This window comes from Pelophylax lessonae (assembly GCF_965119305.1).
Source record: "Pelophylax lessonae genome assembly, chromosome: 12".
NCBI lineage: Eukaryota > Metazoa > Chordata > Amphibia > Anura > Ranidae > Pelophylax > Pelophylax lessonae.
This window is the reverse complement of record NC_138779.1, coordinates 28,153,965-28,170,918: the sequence shown is the minus strand read 5'-3', so window position 1 is coordinate 28,170,918 and position 16,954 is coordinate 28,153,965. Positions and strand designations below refer to the sequence as shown.

Genomic DNA, 16,954 nt, shown 5'->3' with positions numbered 1-16,954 from the left:
CAGTTAAGTATAGGTATGGATGTTATTTTATTACAAGAGTAAAAAAAAAAGCTGCAGAACCACTTTAAGCTTTGGCAAAAAATAAAGATAAAACCTGGAAGCTGATTTCTTTTTTCAATGCAGGGCTGCACCAGATTTTGTATCCTCCAGTTTTAGTAAATAGAGAGATCTGCTTTGTTCATAGTTCATGTCTGAGGTTTACAGCCACTTTAAAGTGTATGTAAAAGCTAGCATTTAAATTAATTTTTTTGAAATAACAAACATATTATACTTACCTCCTTAAATAGTTTGGTTTTCCACAGAGCAGCCCAGATCCTTCTCTTCACAGGTCCCTCTTCGGTGCTCCTGGCTCCTCTCTCCTGTTGAGTGCCCCCACAGCAAACAGCTTTCTATGGGGGCACCCGAGCTGCAGCTTTTTGTGTCCATTTAGACACGGAGCTGCCGTTTGGCCCGCCCCCTCTTTCCTGATTGGCTAACTGACTTTAATTGACAGCAGCAAGAGCCAATGGTGCAGCTGCTGTGTCATAGCCAATCAGGAGTGAGAGGGAAATCCCAGATGGCCAAGGGACTCAGGGACATCGCTAGTCAGAGAGGGGGCTCAGGTAAGTATTAGGGGGGGGGGGGCTGCTGCACACAGAAGCTTTTTATCTTACTGCATAGAATGCATTAAGAAAAAAAGCCTTCTGCCTTTACAACTCCTTTAAGCTTGCAGTTTTGAATTGTACCATGACACCCATTTTTTTTTTTTTGACAGTTGTATAAACGTAGTTGACATTTCTATGTTAACACAATATTTTTCTGATTTTATCATTCAACTTTTTTTCTACAACATATGCACTGTTGCAAAATTTTCCATACAACTGTTTTGACCTTTCTAGCTTCTATTCATGTTTTGGGCAGTGCCCTTATTCCTATAGCCTCATCAATTTTTATATCTTTTAATATGAGCATAAGTATATGTACTTACTTTTAACACTGCGCAAGATATATTGGCACTATATAAACCGATAATGATCATTTTTGCAGTAGCAAAGAAGGCCCCCTTGTCCTCTAAGTGCAAGCTTTAATTTTCAAAAGAAATAGTGTTCCCTGGTGCATTTTCCTCCTTGCCAGCCCTTGCATGTAGATCATACTGTTTCTCATAAAGAAATTAAAACAATTTCCAAAAAAAGGGTCCTTGGGAAATGTCATTTTTTTTTCTTTTCATTTGTTCGCATTCATTTCAGCTTGTATTTCTTATAAATAATACTCAAGGCTATATAAGACAAACTGAAGGGAGACGGTTTTCTTTTTTTTTTTTTTCCTTTAAGCCTCCCCAACAATTTTTATAAAAGCGGCACAATAATTCTAATGTTGTCATTTTGCAGTATGGGTCAATATTTCATCTCTGCTCCTGTACAATTGTAAACCAGCAACCGCTTTTCTAAATATTGCCTGGTGGCTTGTAAACTCTTCCACATCTGATTTGTTGTAACTCTGCAATTACTTCTAGTATTTTGTGTATTTGACATTTATATGTTTGTTTCTTTATTTTTTTTAAATAACTTTTTTTATTATCGCAAGTTGCAAACACAACACAGCCAAAACAAAAAGGACAAAGTCGCTCACGCAGGAGCCATCGAAAAAAATATCATAATTGCTGGATCTATGAGTCCAAAGCAAAGGACTAAACTGAGCTCACATTAAAACATAGAAACCGCATATCTTAAAAGTGGAAAATGGCTATTTAAGAGAAGTGTGTTCCCAACAACATCCTGTTCCTCTATCAGGAATAGAAAAAATAGTATATGTATATATATATATATATATATATATATATATATATATATATATATATATATATATATATATATATATACGGTATATATATATATACGGTATATAAAAAAAAACAAGAAGTGGCCTAACAGTAACCAATATTATTATTTAGCTAACATTGGGGCTGTGGTTGGGTCAGCTAGCCATTTGAACCATACTTTATCATATTTCTTCGGAAAACCCCTGTGAGAATAGGTATCTTTTATACATAGGGAGGTTGACATTTACCAGATGCTTCCAGAAATTGAGGGAAGAAGGAGCAGTTTTTTTGTGGGGACCAGCCCCTCCACTAACCCCAATAGACAGGTGCTTTCTGTAGGTACCAGGGAAATCCTAGTTATTGAAATAATAAGAGATTACCTCCTCCCAGTACTTGACAATATGGGGGCAACAAGGGGCAACTTCAAAAAAAATGTGAGAAATCCGCTGGGGTATAATCACTTTGCCAGCATTCTTGGAAAGCCGATGGGTTAATTTTGTGTATTCTGTACGGAGTAAAATAAGCTCTATGGACAATTTAAATTGGATGAGCTTGTCCCTTTGAGAGACCAGATGACCAAAGGGGAGGTCCCAGACGTCCTCACATTCCTCGTCATCCAGCTCAGGTACATACCTCAACCACCTTCGGCGAAGGGCGCAGAGGTCGGGAAGGGTGACCAACAGGAGATAATTATACAGCACTGAAAAGGGTTTCTCTGAACATTCGCTCCGGAGAACGTGTTCCAAATCAGACTGTTCCAACCTGAGGGAAGTGTTAGAGAATTGACAATGGAATGCATTAAACAATTGAAAAAATCAAAATAAATGAGAAGCTGGGACATTATAATCAGTAGAAAGGGATGAAAGGGGTCTCAGGAAACCATAAACAACTATTTGGGAAATAAGTGTAATTTTAGATTTGGCCCATGCCTTTGGATCCGGAAGAGTGTAAATGCGATAAGGTTGGATTACGCCATAGTGGAGCATTTGGAGATATAATCTTATGTGGTATAGCCTTGTATGCTAGGCCTGCTTTCCACAATTTTGGAGTAGTGATCATAGATGGTGTCAAGGAGTAGGGGGCCTTGGGACTACGAAAAAGGTGTTGTAGGGCCTCCAAAGAATTTAGGATTGTAGAGGTATTATACCTGTCCGGGCAAAGCCACCAACTAGCCATCACCCGCTGTGATGCCAAAAAATATCTATAGCAATCTGACAGGGCTAAGCCCCCCCTGGAGGTAGGTCTCATCAAAGTCATCAATTTATATCATGGTGGGTGGGATCCTCATAGGAAGGAAGAGAAGAGTTGGTTTAGTTGTGAAAAAAAAGATTTCGGAATCCATTGGTGTGCGTGTCTAAACAGGTAAGTGAATTTGGAGAGTATCTTAATTTTTAGCCCCAGGTGGGACAAACTGAACTTTTGTAGCCTGGTAAACTGGGAGAAGATTGAGTCTAACCTAATCTGTAGCAAACCTAGATATTATCTCACTCAAATCTTTAAATTTCTCTATCCACTTCAGCTGCAAAGTTGTAGGAGCAGATTACTGGGCATCTGGTCTAAATCCTTGCTCTTTCCCACTGTCCTGATTAACTTTCAGTCCAATAATGGTAGAGAATGCTTCCAGAGTCCGAAGCACCCCCTCCAAGGATAGACCTGCCTGCATCATTTAGAAACGGTAGCAAATCATCCGTGTACAGAGCCACCTTCTCCTCCAGCCATGTAATCGTCAAACCAAGGATAAGTGGAGATACCCATAGGGCCTCAGCCACTAGCTCCACTGCGATTGCAAAAAGGGCAGGAGAGAGAGAGAGCACTGCCGGGTACCTCTGTACAATGCAAAATTAGCTGACAGGTTTCTACCCAACCTAATTACGGCTGCAGGGTTTTGATCGTTTGTAACCAGCAAATAAAAAGCATGGGGATCCCCATCCTCCTTAACACCTCCCACAAATAGAGACACTCAACAGTGTCGAAAGCCTTTTCTATGTCTAGAGAGGCAACCACTCTAGAGCCCAGTATGAGTGAGGTGCATGGATATTCGTAAATATCCTTCTTAAATTGACATTTGTGGCCCTATTTGCCATAAACCCAGTTTAGTCTGCATCTATTACCGAATGTAGAAGTGTTCAACCTACAAATGAGCAACGTGGTAAGAATTTTGAGGTCGCAATTTAGTAAGGCATTTGGCCTATAGGAGGCGCAAGCTGTGGGATCCTTAGGAGGTTTATAAATAAGAACCTGAGCTTCACTCAAAGATGGGGGGAGTTTATCCTCAGGCATTGTGTAAAAAGGAGATCCCCATTGGCCTTATACAATTCTGCTGGCAGACCATCAGGTCCAGGTGCTTTATCATTAGAGAAGGACTGTATAACCTCCCGAACCTCCTCCGGGGAGATTGGGCGCACTTAAAATGGACTGCTCCTCATCAGAAAGCCAACCAAGGGCAACATTGCCAAATAGGAGTGACATTCCGGACATTCCAGACTGGTCAACTGTAGTAGACAGGGAGGAGGAATACAATTTAGCATAGTACAGTCTGAATTCTTGTAAGATGTCTTCTGGTGAGGGGAGCACACTACCAGAATGGGATTTAAATTCTGGAATAAGTATAGAGGGTGTGTCCTGCTGAGACAATAGTGCTAAAAAGCATTCATTTTCCCCCCTGCTCAAAGAATGTTTGATTACATTTAAAAATATTTAATTTGGTGACTTCAGTCAGATGTAAATGCAGCTCTTTTTTTTGCAGATTCCAGAGAATCAAAGTTGTCAGTGGTAGGGTTAGCATTATAACAGCATGGTCATTCAAGCACCTTGTCCTGTATGGACTGCACCTCTGAGGCCTGGTCCCAATTGACAGCAGCTATGGAAGAAATGGAATGGCCTTTCATGAAGGCCTTAAAAGCATCCTATTCTATATCTGGAGAGGATGATCCCCCATTTAGATCCCAGTATTCCTGCAGAACAGGAGGTGTCTTCTCAATGATTTCCGAATGGGAGACCCATTGAACTCCCAGACGCCACAAGGATTCATTGAAGCGGGGTCGTTTACTAAGGACCAGCTCTGAAGGACAGTGATCAGACAACCCACTAGGTAGATAATTTGTTTCCATAACATCTGCCAAGAGGGAATGATTGGCAAAGGCCAAATCAATACGGGAAGAGGTTTTGTGTGATGAAGAGAAGCAGGAGCATGCTCTAGCTGTGGGATATTTCCACCTCCATGCTTCAGTGAGGCCAACTGCCAGCACCCAGTTGGACAGGTCCCCAGAGAAATTCTTAACTTGGGTGGGCCTATCTAGAGTAGGGGATAGGGTGGAATTAAAGTCGCCCATAAATACTATTTTAGTCAGACAATTGGGCGACAATCCTCTTAAGAACGATATATAGAAGTTCAGATGAAAAGGGAGGGGGAATATATAAAGCAATTATCACATACTTTTGTTACCATAATGTCATCACCACAATTAGGGATGATCGAACTTTTGAAAAATTCGGTTCGACCAGAACACACGAACTTCCGAAAGTTCGGCCCGGATTTCAGAACCCCATTGAAATCAATGGGACCCGAACTTCGGTAATCAAAAAACACCATTTTGAAGCCCTAAAACCCAATAAATGCCCCTAAAAAGTGCCTAGGGTTCTGGGTCATGCCCCAGGGACTATTAATCACACAAAAAAAAGTTCTTAAAAATTGTCATTTTTGATAGAGAGCCAATTATTGAAGAAATTATTGAAAACAAAAAAGAGATTTCTTTGGATTTAGTGTCTGGGGGATCTAAAAAGTGTACCTGTGAAGTTTCAGCTCTGTAGCATGTCCAGAACCAGAAAAAAAGAGCGTTTGTATTAGTATTGCAGTAGAGCAGGATAGTGGCTCCGCTATTTTCACACCCGGCCCTTTTTGTTGCAGGCGTCTATTGGGCTTTTTTGTGGATGTCTTTGGAGGCAGGCATGACATCTGAACTTCTGTGTAGGGGTATATATATACACACACACATGTATGTATATATACACATACACATATATAGGTGTGAACGTAGCAGAACCCTATGCCTGCGCTAATGAAATAATTTGCAGGCATAGGGCTCCGCTCCTATCATACCTATATGTGTGTATGTGTATAAATACATATAAGTGTGTGTGTATATATACCCCTATACAGAAGTTCAGATGGAACCCGAACCGTTCGATCATCCCTAACCACAATTACATATTTCCCATGGGGATCTGTGTATACCTGTTCAATATTACATGGTAGTGTTTTACTAATATAGACTGAAACCCCTCAAGCATAATTTGAAAACCTACTGTGGAAGGTCCTCTGAATCCAGGGTCTCTTCAAGGCCATAAAATTTGCTGCCTGTAAGATGCGTTTCCTGAAGCAGGATTACATGAGGAGCCCGGAGTTTAAGATATTGAAATAGCAGTGCCCTTTTGAAATTTTGAATTTAAGCCTCTATCATTCCACGATAAAATTTTAACTTCTTCAAAGGTGAGTGAGGCCATGATAAAGAAGGAAATAATTTATGGGAGGAAACGGTGTACCAGGGACTGGGAAGAATCTGAAAGGCAGCAAGATAGATGTGAGCCACTGACATATCAATATAACTGCAATGTTCAAAGAGACTAAAAATGAATAAAGAAATATAACAAAAAACCCAGAACAATTTTGGTACTCTAGTGCCGACCCTGTCCAGTCCTTGAGCATCTTCCAATGAGAAGACAGGTAGGGACCCTATTACCAAAACTAGAACAGGTAACTTAACTGGTCACAATAAATATGGTATGTCCAGTGGGGGGGCGGAAGAAGGGCCAAGGCCCAAGCGAACAAATCCATCGATCAGGAATAAACAAGGGGAAACGTCTGCACTGTCTCAGATGATGAAAAATGGGAGATAAAGTATTACTGTAGTTTCCTAGGTGGCGCTTTGCCAAGCTCCGATGAGTAGGCTCTCTTCATGTCAGGATATGGATAAACAAGGTTTGGGCCCTCATAAATGAACACATGCAAGAGGGAATCAGGAAACATAAGCCTCTGAGGATGCCCTGCACAGAAGGGAATGCTATATGTTTGTTTCTAGTCATGTGCCTAGAGAAGAATAAGAAAAGCAGATTTTGTTGTGTGTCATTTATTCAAGATGTTGTTTGATTCTGATTTGTGTGCTTTTTTTATGCATTTTGCTCAACACATTTTGTAAATTGTGTGACTCCATGAAACAATTTTTGTGTCTTTATATTTCAGCTGTTCAGGAGAATCTGCTGCTCCCAAAAAATGTCCAACTGGCACAGTAAATGCCCACCCAGGCAAAAGCAACATACAGGATTGCCAGGTTTGTATGGCATGTGCATAATGGCATTTAAAATACTTTAAAGGGTAAGTTCACCTTTACAGAAAATCTGTAGGGTGACCTTACACTGTACCCCCTCCCTATCCACCAAGTCCCGCTGTACTGTAGTCCCATGATCTGCCTGCAATCATCCTGGCTTTCTCTCCCCTCCTCACAGCGCTAACAGGATGGGTTACATGGACTCTGATTGGTCAGCACCGTCACATGGTCCAATTAGAATGCCTCTTGTCAGTACATGCTAAGAGGTACAGATAGGAGATTAGCCTGCAGGGATTTTCAAATCCGCGGATCGGTAAAGCGGCATCCCGGTGCGTCCAATGTAAGGTCACCTTACAGGTTTTCTGTAAAAGTGAACTTGCCCTTTTAAGTTTCATGTAAATGTAAAAGGATTCTGTTCGGAGGGCACCCAGCTGTTGCTTGTAGCATTCTATAGGAAATGGGACCAAAGAGAACAAATAAAGACTAAGAACAATCCACCGGTATATCTATTAACTGCAACGTTATGTTTAGTCTTTTTTTTTTTTTTTTTAAGCCTTTACCAAATATAGTGATATTAAACCCAACTTTTTCCTGTTGAGTAAGGTCGCTTTCGATAAGTTGGCGTATAGTTTGACGCCTGCATGTTAAGGCGGAAGGTGTTGCGCATGTCTTGCCGCAGACATGATTTTTTCTTTCACGTGGTAGAGATGTAACCTTGCTAGTACATCTCTGGGTACTGAAGCAGGGAGGAAGGCAGGTTTGGGAATTCTATGAGTCCTGTCGATGGCTAGTTCTAGGTCAGCGATTGAAGGGATGAAGTGTTTCATCAGCTGTTGGATATATGGGATCAATGCGTCAGATGAAACAAATTCAGGGATTCCACGGAATTTGATATTGTTCCTTGTGGAACGGTCTTCTAGATCTGCTAATTTCAATCTTAGTTGTTGTATCTCAGTTTCTTGGCAAGTATGAGCATCTACTCTGTCGTCATGGGCTGTGCACATTTCACTTATTTTTGTTTCCACGTGAGTTAATCTGTGTTCATGATCTTGCACTGCTTGGGAGAGTGGGGTTATAGCTGCTGTGAGATCTACATGCAGGGATTTCTTTAGGGAGAGAAGCATATTCTTTATAGCCAGTTCTGAAATAGGCTGGTCTGTGGCAGGAAAGGCTTCTATATCAGATTGGATGTTAGATTCAGGTATAGGGAGAGAGAGCTGCAGGGGCGGACAGGCAGGAGGGAGGATCATCTATTCATGGTCTGGACTTTACAGGGCTCCGTGCTGAGGAGGAGAGGACCCAGGGCCGCTGATAGGGGGGGACCACCAGCCCTCTAGTAGGGGGCCCGAGCACACTGGGGGGCCCACACAGAGAGGGGGATTAGTGCTGGACAACAAATACAGAAATCTTCCTCCAGCACCTGAATCTGATCTGTCCCTCTCCCTGCTATCCGCTTTTATCTGTGGAGAAAGAGACAGTCGTCCCTCACTAACCCCTCTCCCTGTGTGGGCCCTCCCAGCCCTGGCTCTAATGTTATCTCTGCTCGGGAGTTTATTTGTAAGTTTGTTTCTCTGTCTCTCTGATCACTGAGCTCCAACTGCCCAGCCTGTATATTTTTCTCATCTCATCTTCATTTTTATTTAACATAGTTTTTTTTTTATAGGTTTAGCAGGAATTATGTGAGTTATGTTATATTTGTGTCTGCTAATAGTGATTTTGTTGTAATTTTAGCTAAATATATCTTTAATATTTTCTTGGGGGGGTCCTGCCAGGTAGTCTGTACGGCGCCCTGTGATTTCTAACAGCAGCCCTGAGAGGACCCACCTGGATCTCCCTCATAGAGGGGTATGGAAAGCCTGCGGTCTGGCTGATATGGTTCCTCTTCTGTTCTGTGTGAGCCACTGCCATCGGCGCCATCTTGGCCGCATGGGGAGCTCCGAGCTGGGTAGAAATCTTTTACTTTCTGCAGCTTGGACGGGGATTTTCTCCGTCGGAGCATGCCGCTCAGAGGTGGAGGAAGCTGCGCCAGGTCAGTGGGTGATAGAGGGACCCTGATGTCGGGTTATTGCCGCCTGTTAAGCTGGAGAGGAAGAGGAGCCTTAGGACAATGGGACAATTTCATAAAACATTTATTATATTGTACCCTACCAGTTCTTAGATGTGGTGGCTGCAATAGTTTTTTTTTTTTTAGGCTTTCTTCTTTCTGTTTTCCCCTGGTGATCTGCCCAGTAAGTCTGTTGTTTTTCTAAAGAACAAGCTCTCTTGCAGGTGTAGCAGTTAGACAGATGAGAAATGACAGAGTTCTTACGATGATCAACTTTTATTTATTTTTAGCATCTCACAAAAGTGAGTACACCCCTCTCATTTTTGTAAATATTTTATTATATCTTTTCATGTGACAACACTGAAGAAATGACACTTTGCTACAATGTAAAGTAGTGAGTGTACAACTTGTATAACAGTGTAAATTTGCTGTCCCCTCAAAATAATTCACACAGCCATTAATGTGTAAACCGCTGGCAACAAAAGTGAGTACACCCCTAAGTGAAAATGTTCAAATTGGGCCCAAAGTGTCAATATTTTGTGTGGCCACCATTATTTTCCAGCACTGCCTTAACCCTCTTGGCCATGGAGTTCACCAGAGCTTCTCAGGTTGCCACTGGAGTCCTCTTCCACTCCTCCATGACGACATCACAGAGCTGGTGGATGTTAGAAACTTTACGCTACTCTAACTTCCATTTGAGTATGCCCCACAGATGCTCAATAGGGTTTAGGTCTGGATACATGCTTGGCCAGTCCATCACCTTTACCCTCAGCTTAATCGCCTTTACCCTCAGCTTAATAATGTATGTAAAGCCTTTAGGCTTCTTTCACATTAGCGCGTCTGCAAAGTCACACTTTTTCCAGTGCAACGTTGGAGCGACTTTGATTCAACTTTACATTAGACATGCACAGAAAGGAAAAATGTGTTTAGTTTCGTTTCAGGTAGATTTATTATGTTACTAATTTTGTTTGGTTGATTTGTTTCAGAATTCATTTAGTTTAGCTTATAATATTCTAACGAATTCCACTTTTTCGGTAGGATTCGAATTTGGATCAGTCGAAAAATGATCGACTGATCAGAATTCTGTGTGAATAGCTGTCTGTTAAAAGCCAGCCCCGCTGACAGCTGAATGTAAACAGAATTTCCGGCAAATAAAAATTCAGGAAAAAAAACCAGTGCGGGGGCCCCTCCCCCCATCCATACTTGAAGTTTTGGGTCTGGTATGAATTTTTAGGGGAACCAAAAATCCAAAATTAAAAAAAAAAAAAGGCGTGAGACCCCCCCCCCAAAAATCTATACCAGACCCCTATCTGAGCATTTAGTCCAGCAGGCCAGGAAAACGGGGGCTTCCAGATTCCGATAAGTCACTCCCCCACCCTCCCCGCACCCCCACAACCATTGGGTCAGGGATGCGGGGAAGAGGCCCTTGTCCCCATTAACATGGGAGCAAGGTGATTTTTGGTGGTTCCCCTGCCCCTTGTTGAGGGCATGTGGCCTGGTATGGTTTAGGAAAGGGGGGGGGGGCATTCGCTTGTCCCACTTTCCTGGCCTACCAGGCTGCATGCTCAGATAAGGGTCTGGTATGTATTTTGGGGGGGCGCTGTTTTTTTTTCTAAATTTTTATTTTCTGGCAATTCTGTTTTGCATTCAGCTGTTAGCTGGGAAACCCGCTGACAGCTGAGTCATCGGTTGTTGAGTCATCGCTTGTTAAGGATACAGTAGCGGGCTTCCTGGCCCGCTCCTTAACAACCAGCTATTCTTTGTACAGAATTCTGATCTGTTGATCATTTTTTAACCGATCCAAATTGTTCCAAAAATTTGGAACTGGTTAGAAAATGAATAAGCGAAACCTAAGCAAACCAATTACTATTTAAATTCGGTACTATTTTAATTTGGAGATTCAGATGTATAATGAAAAATTCGTCTGAATTTCGATTCAGGCCAAATTGTGACTTTAAGTCTCAGTGATTTGAACGAGTACCATTGAAAAGAATGGTGTGCAATTTGTTATGTGACTTTGATGTCCAAAGTTGCATAACAAATCGCAGGAGTGTGAATGGTCTCATCCCAAAAGGAACTGTAACTGCTTATTAAGGGTTGACTGGAATTCAGCTTCAATTTGTTAGGGTAGCCAAATCTGCTAGTGCATCTAACACACTACTACACCCAGACTGACAATTCTGCTTTACAATTCTGTCCCCTGTGCTAGATCACAAGGTGAAAAAAGCATAAAAACAAAAACAAAATGCAGCCACCACATCGAATGATTGGAAAGCTGCAATATATTACATTATAACTGCTTTAATTGCAAGACAAGAATGGTAATGCATAACCACTGACTGAGGAGGGTGCAGTCATTTCTTTGTCTGGCTGTGGAACAATTAGTGTTGTCCCTTAACCATCCATTCATCTTTTCATTTTCTTGTTGCTATTTTAGAATGGAACAGGAAGGGGAAATCCAATTAGATTCTAGATTTGGAACATAGTCTGGTCTTTAATTGGACGAGAAGCTTCTTATTATCTCATTATCTGTATCTTACAGGAGTGCCCCACAGGATTTCTGAGCCTAGAGTCTGGGTGGGCCTGCAGGCCGTGTCCTCATGGATTCTCATGTGACCCTGCCACTGGTTATTTGAGTCCCTGCAGTCCTGGTCATTATTCTCAGGAAGGGGAACTAAACTGTTTCCCATGCCCAGATGGATTTGTTTGTCCTGATGGTCGAGATTGGAAGGTAAGAATTTATATATTGGAACAAAAATAAAATGTGCAGCGCTAACCGCCCCCCCCCCCCCCCCCCCCAGGAGCCGCTGAATATTTTGGATACCTTTTTGTCTCCGAGTCCTGAGCAGAGCACTACCCTGCTGACACCACTAAAATACCTTGGCCAGATAATTCCCTGGTTGTCACACAAAGGAAAAATGCACACGCACTGGTGGGATAAATGATTAGCTTGTATTAATATCAATCAAGAGGTATGAGAGGCGTATGAAAACAGTTGATGAAAATTAGCAATAAACAAGCTAATACAGAAAAAGGGCAATATGACAAAGTACAGTACCACAAGTCACGACCACCTGTCCTGTAGGACTGAAGATATAAACAATTGCTCTCAAACCAAAGATTTTCCCAAGTGAGCAAAAAGGAAGAGAAACAAACACAGGGCTAACTCACTTGTGGGCTCTGAGTGAGGAAAATCAGGGTTTAACTTTCAGGAAAATAGAAAGAAAACCTTCCACCAATGAACCATAAACAATTCTTCTGCCGGCTAGCTGGGGCCCATACGTTGGTGCACAATGAGGATAGTTACTAAAGGCAAATCCACTGTGCACTGCAAGTGTACTCACTGTAGATCTAAGGGGGACATGCAAGGAAAATAAAAAACAGCATTTTTGCTTGCACATGATTGAATGATAGAAATCAGCAGAGCTTCCCCTAATTTCAGATCTTCCTCTCAGATCTACAGTGATTGCACTTCCAAGTACACTTGCAGTTCACAGTGGATTTGCCTTTAGTAAGTCAACCCTATAGTCTCTTTAGGAAGAAACCCAATTATTAAAATACCACAGCTGCCAATGAGAGTATAAACAGAGCAATAAATTAAGCAGTGATCATAAAGAATGAAAACTTCCATCCATTTTTTTTTTTTTTAACTTAGAAAAGCGGACTTACTCCCAAAAATATTCCATCTGAGTTGACTGCACAGAAGTAGAAAATGTCCAAATGCTCCACTTGCAGAAAAAAACTAAGATTACAAGCAAAACCTTCTGGACCTGGATATAAATGATTAGGAGGTATTAGACTCAGGGGGGGTTGATTTACCAAAACTGGAGAGTGCAAGATCCGATGCAGCTCTGCATAGAAACCAATCAACTTCTAATTTCAGCTTGTTCAATTAAGCTTTGACAATAAAACCTGGAAGCTGATTTGTTTCTATGCAGAGCTGCACCAGATTTTGCACTCTCCAGCTTAAGTAAATCAACCCATGGGTGTTCATTGGCAAAGCAAATATATTAAAAATCAAGCCCACGTACACCCACATAGGCAATGTCAAAGAAAACAATTTCAGCAAAGTAATTCACTTAAACTGTGTTCAAAAGTGTCTTACAATGAAGATGTTAACACTGGCAGTAAATCAAACAAAACCCTATATCCAGAAGAGTGACAACGATAAATAAATGTCAAACAAATCCACAGAGCTTTCATATATAGGAATCACTTTATCAAAACTGAGTGTTCACCAGGTTAGTATATGACCAAACAATCAGTTCTTAGGTGTAGGAGCAGGATCGCTAAGGATTCGAAACACTCATAATATATATACAATATTTCTTGCAGATCGGTCCTATGTCACTTCTGTTAATAATTGATTTAAACTTAAATTTGAAGGCTTATACATGACCCCAAAAAATGATATGCTTGCCAACTTCTTACTGAATTTAAATGGAGGAGGTATGCAGAAGTTGCCCTTGGGATGTGGCCTCAGGTGAATTAAGTGTGGGTAAATGGTAACTTGAAATATCCACTTGGTATATATGGGAGATAGAGATTTAAGCAAGAAACAAAAACACATAAATAGGTCAATAAAAACAAAACATCATATTCGGCTGGTGTGAGCACCGCATAGAATGAAATGTGCTTCGTCACCACATAGATTACTTTCTCTAGCAGTGCAGTAAAAACCGATCCCATACAGGGGAATATATGGTCCAAAGGGCACCCAAACATCTGGGAATGTCAAAAATGTGTGTAAAAGGGGGGAAGTGATTGGCGCTGCCAATAAAAGGTGTATGAAAGATGTGTAGAGTGGAATTCTAAGAGTAGGTTCTCAATAACTAATAAAATGTGGAGACTGAACTCACAGTGGTGTGAGAAAAAGTGACTTGTGCAATATATAAATAATTATCGTGTCACTTACAATTACTATTCATTGAACATAAATCGCTTCTCGGCCTTTTGGCTAAGATCAAGTGTAGTATCTGTTCTTATCAGTGTTGGAATGGAACCTGAAGGTTAGTATCGGTGGTGGCCGAAGTTAACCAGGGCGCTCTGGGCGTAACTGGAGGACCGGAGTAGGCCAAACCAGAGAAAGCCGGATGGTTCCAATGCCTTCCTGATTTGAATGGGTCCGCCCCTACCAGTTTGAAGGGAGTGAGAAAACTGGATCTGCGGCCAGTTAGTACTGCTCCTGGATGTGATTGGTAAGGAACGACGGATGGCGGTGGGAGGGCCTTTCCTCCTGGGTTGAATCTGGCCTTGCAAAAGGCTTGTTCCCAGTTGAAGGCAGGCTCACCCTAAGCTGTCTAAAGTTCTGATGCCTCCTGGTAGGTTAGGGCTACACTCGGTCTGGCCTTAGGGCCGGGGTAGAGAAAGCCCGTAGTGTATGTGACCCTGGGGGTCGCAGCCCAGGGGTGCCTTAATTCTCACTGGTGAGGGGCAGCTCGCCTTGAGTTTTTCGGCACCATGGTCACTGCACCTACGCACACTTTTTTAAGCACCTGCCTCTTGGGCAAGGCCTTTTGGCTTCGTCCAGAGGAATTTTTATTCCGGCCGGAAGGCCTGCCTTTGTATTTTCACAAGGGCACTAATTCACCTCTCCACTTCCCCTTCCCCACCTTTTGGTTTGTGTGTGCTTTTTCTTTGTAGTTTGTCACTTTCTATCACCTTTTTTTTCACTTGCACGACTTGTAGGGTGTGGGTCCTCGGGCCCTGCCTTGAGTCTTGGGAGGGGGTGGATATGGCCTTTTGGCTTGGTCCGCCCTCTTTCATGGGGTCTCCCTTCGGGGGAGCCCCACTTAGTACTCGGTGGGGGCTGTTTCGGCAGTCCCCCTGAAGAACGGGGTCAGTCTGGTTTCGGCCAGACAGACCATGAGTACCTTAAATCCCTGTCAGGAGTCTTGCGCCCCGGGGGATCGAGGTTCGGGTCCTACCTCTTCGGAGGGAAGACCAATTGTTCGCACACCCTGTGCACTTTTTGTGTTCCTCACGTTTGTGTGTGTGCACTTTTTTATGCCCCGGGTGAAGTCTTTTGAGTGTGTTTCACACGCTACGGGCTTTAAAAAAAAAAAAAAAAATTCATTGAACATAAATCAGCAATAAAAACCATATGCGTTAAAACTTAATTTCATGTGCAAAAGGTGCAAAGTGCCAAATAGTGGATGTGTGAAACACTAAGAAATGAAATAAATATAAATCTGAGAAAGGTGCAATGTGCAAAACGTTTGATCACCCTAATCAATAATATACATATATATGAATATAACTAAATGGATAAAATTAATCAAACCACCTACAGTGCAAAGACGTCACACAATCCTGTGTGTGAGCCTGTAGTGATAAAAATATCTCATTCAATAAAAAATTAATAAATAAATATATATGGCTGTCAATAAATACACATTCACTGCAAGGACTATTCCGTGTGGAATAAAATCCAGAGGTATAAGAAATGTGTATAAAACTGAAGTTATAAAACAATAAAGTGCAGAGAAAAGTCCAAAATTGAACCATATACATACAAAAAGTGTCCAATACAATATTGAATAGGTGCAAAGTCCACAGAATCGTTTAAGGTGCTCTTTTTTGAAGTGACACGGAGTGGATAAATAGGTGAGAGATCAGGTGCTCCCCCTTCCAATATGTCCCGCGCTTACCAGAGCTAGGTACCCCTACAGGGGTAAATCGCAGGTCGATACTAGGGATCGCTCCCATGCAGCAGGGGTCCGGTCCCTGTTCCTCTCTAACTGGTTACACTTGACCAGGTCACACTCCAAAGAAGTGATGGAGAGCTTACATCGGCATCAATACTTTTGTAGGGACTTGACCTTGTAATCAGGGAGGTAAGTTGGCCCATCAGTCCATAATGAGAAGCTGAGTGCAGGCTGTGTGCGATGGCTGACATCACCTCTTACCTATTTTTAGTTTCTTATCCTAAGCGTGGATTTTCCTTGCTTTTTAATGTCAAAAACATCACAAACAAAATCAAAATTTTTGGTAAAGTGCTATACACAGCAGTGGATTATGTATTTTAGTTATGTATAACTATGGGATAGAACTATTTTCTCACATCCCAGTTCCTCAAGTGGTTGTTTATATTCCTTAAAAATTCCTTAAATGTTGCCATGTCAAGTTTATCTCGATGTCACCATCGATTAAGTTGATCTTGTTTGCCTTATAGCAACAAGATCAAAACGGGCTTAAATGGCTCACCATAGCCAAGTAAACTATATCCCTCAAGTGGCAATCCAACTGGTTCCTTCATACGGGTTGTGGATGGTTTTACATACCCCAAAAGGTCACAGTCCACTTGTGGAGCCTTCCAGACAGCAGGCAGGTCACATCCTCGCTGCTAGCAAAACAGCTCCACACAAACTCTCAGACCAGTTGACTAATAACAAGATCAACTTCATCTGGTGAGTAGGAATTTCACCTATCTCACTGTCACTTTGGGGTGATTTTCTATCTGATCTCCATTCACCCATTAAGAGGAACATCAGTGGATGACCTACTTGTTTCCTATTTTTGAGCACAAGAAGCACTTTGTATATGTTTAAGCACTTTAATATAACTACACCGACACTATCCAGCACTCTATAAATATGTATATGGTTTAGTCCATGGAGTTTATATATTATTGATCTGCACTTTATTGTTATGGATTGTTTACATGCATCATGCATATTTTATTATTAATTGCGTGCATTTATAATTCAGTATATGTAGGGTGCACATTTTATGTTTATTTTAATCACTAGTACACCTATGTATTCATATAGCAAGCGCTATGGGAAG

General features: G+C 41.7%; 1 protein-coding gene across 1 annotated transcript in view; it reads left to right on the top strand.

The window, feature by feature from the left end:
- Positions 1–6,933: 6,933 nt before the first annotated feature.
- LOC309568829 (uncharacterized protein) overlaps positions 6,934–16,954 on the top strand; it is a gene marked incomplete at its 5' end in the record, with an annotated part of 291,543 nt that continues 281,522 nt past the window's right edge. The window contains 3 exons of the mRNA XM_082274615.1: positions 6,934–6,953; positions 7,038–7,125; positions 11,709–11,897. Coding sequence (XP_082130741.1) covers positions 6,934–6,953; positions 7,038–7,125; positions 11,709–11,897 — 297 coding nt within the window. The remainder of the gene's footprint in view (positions 6,954–7,037; positions 7,126–11,708; positions 11,898–16,954) is intronic.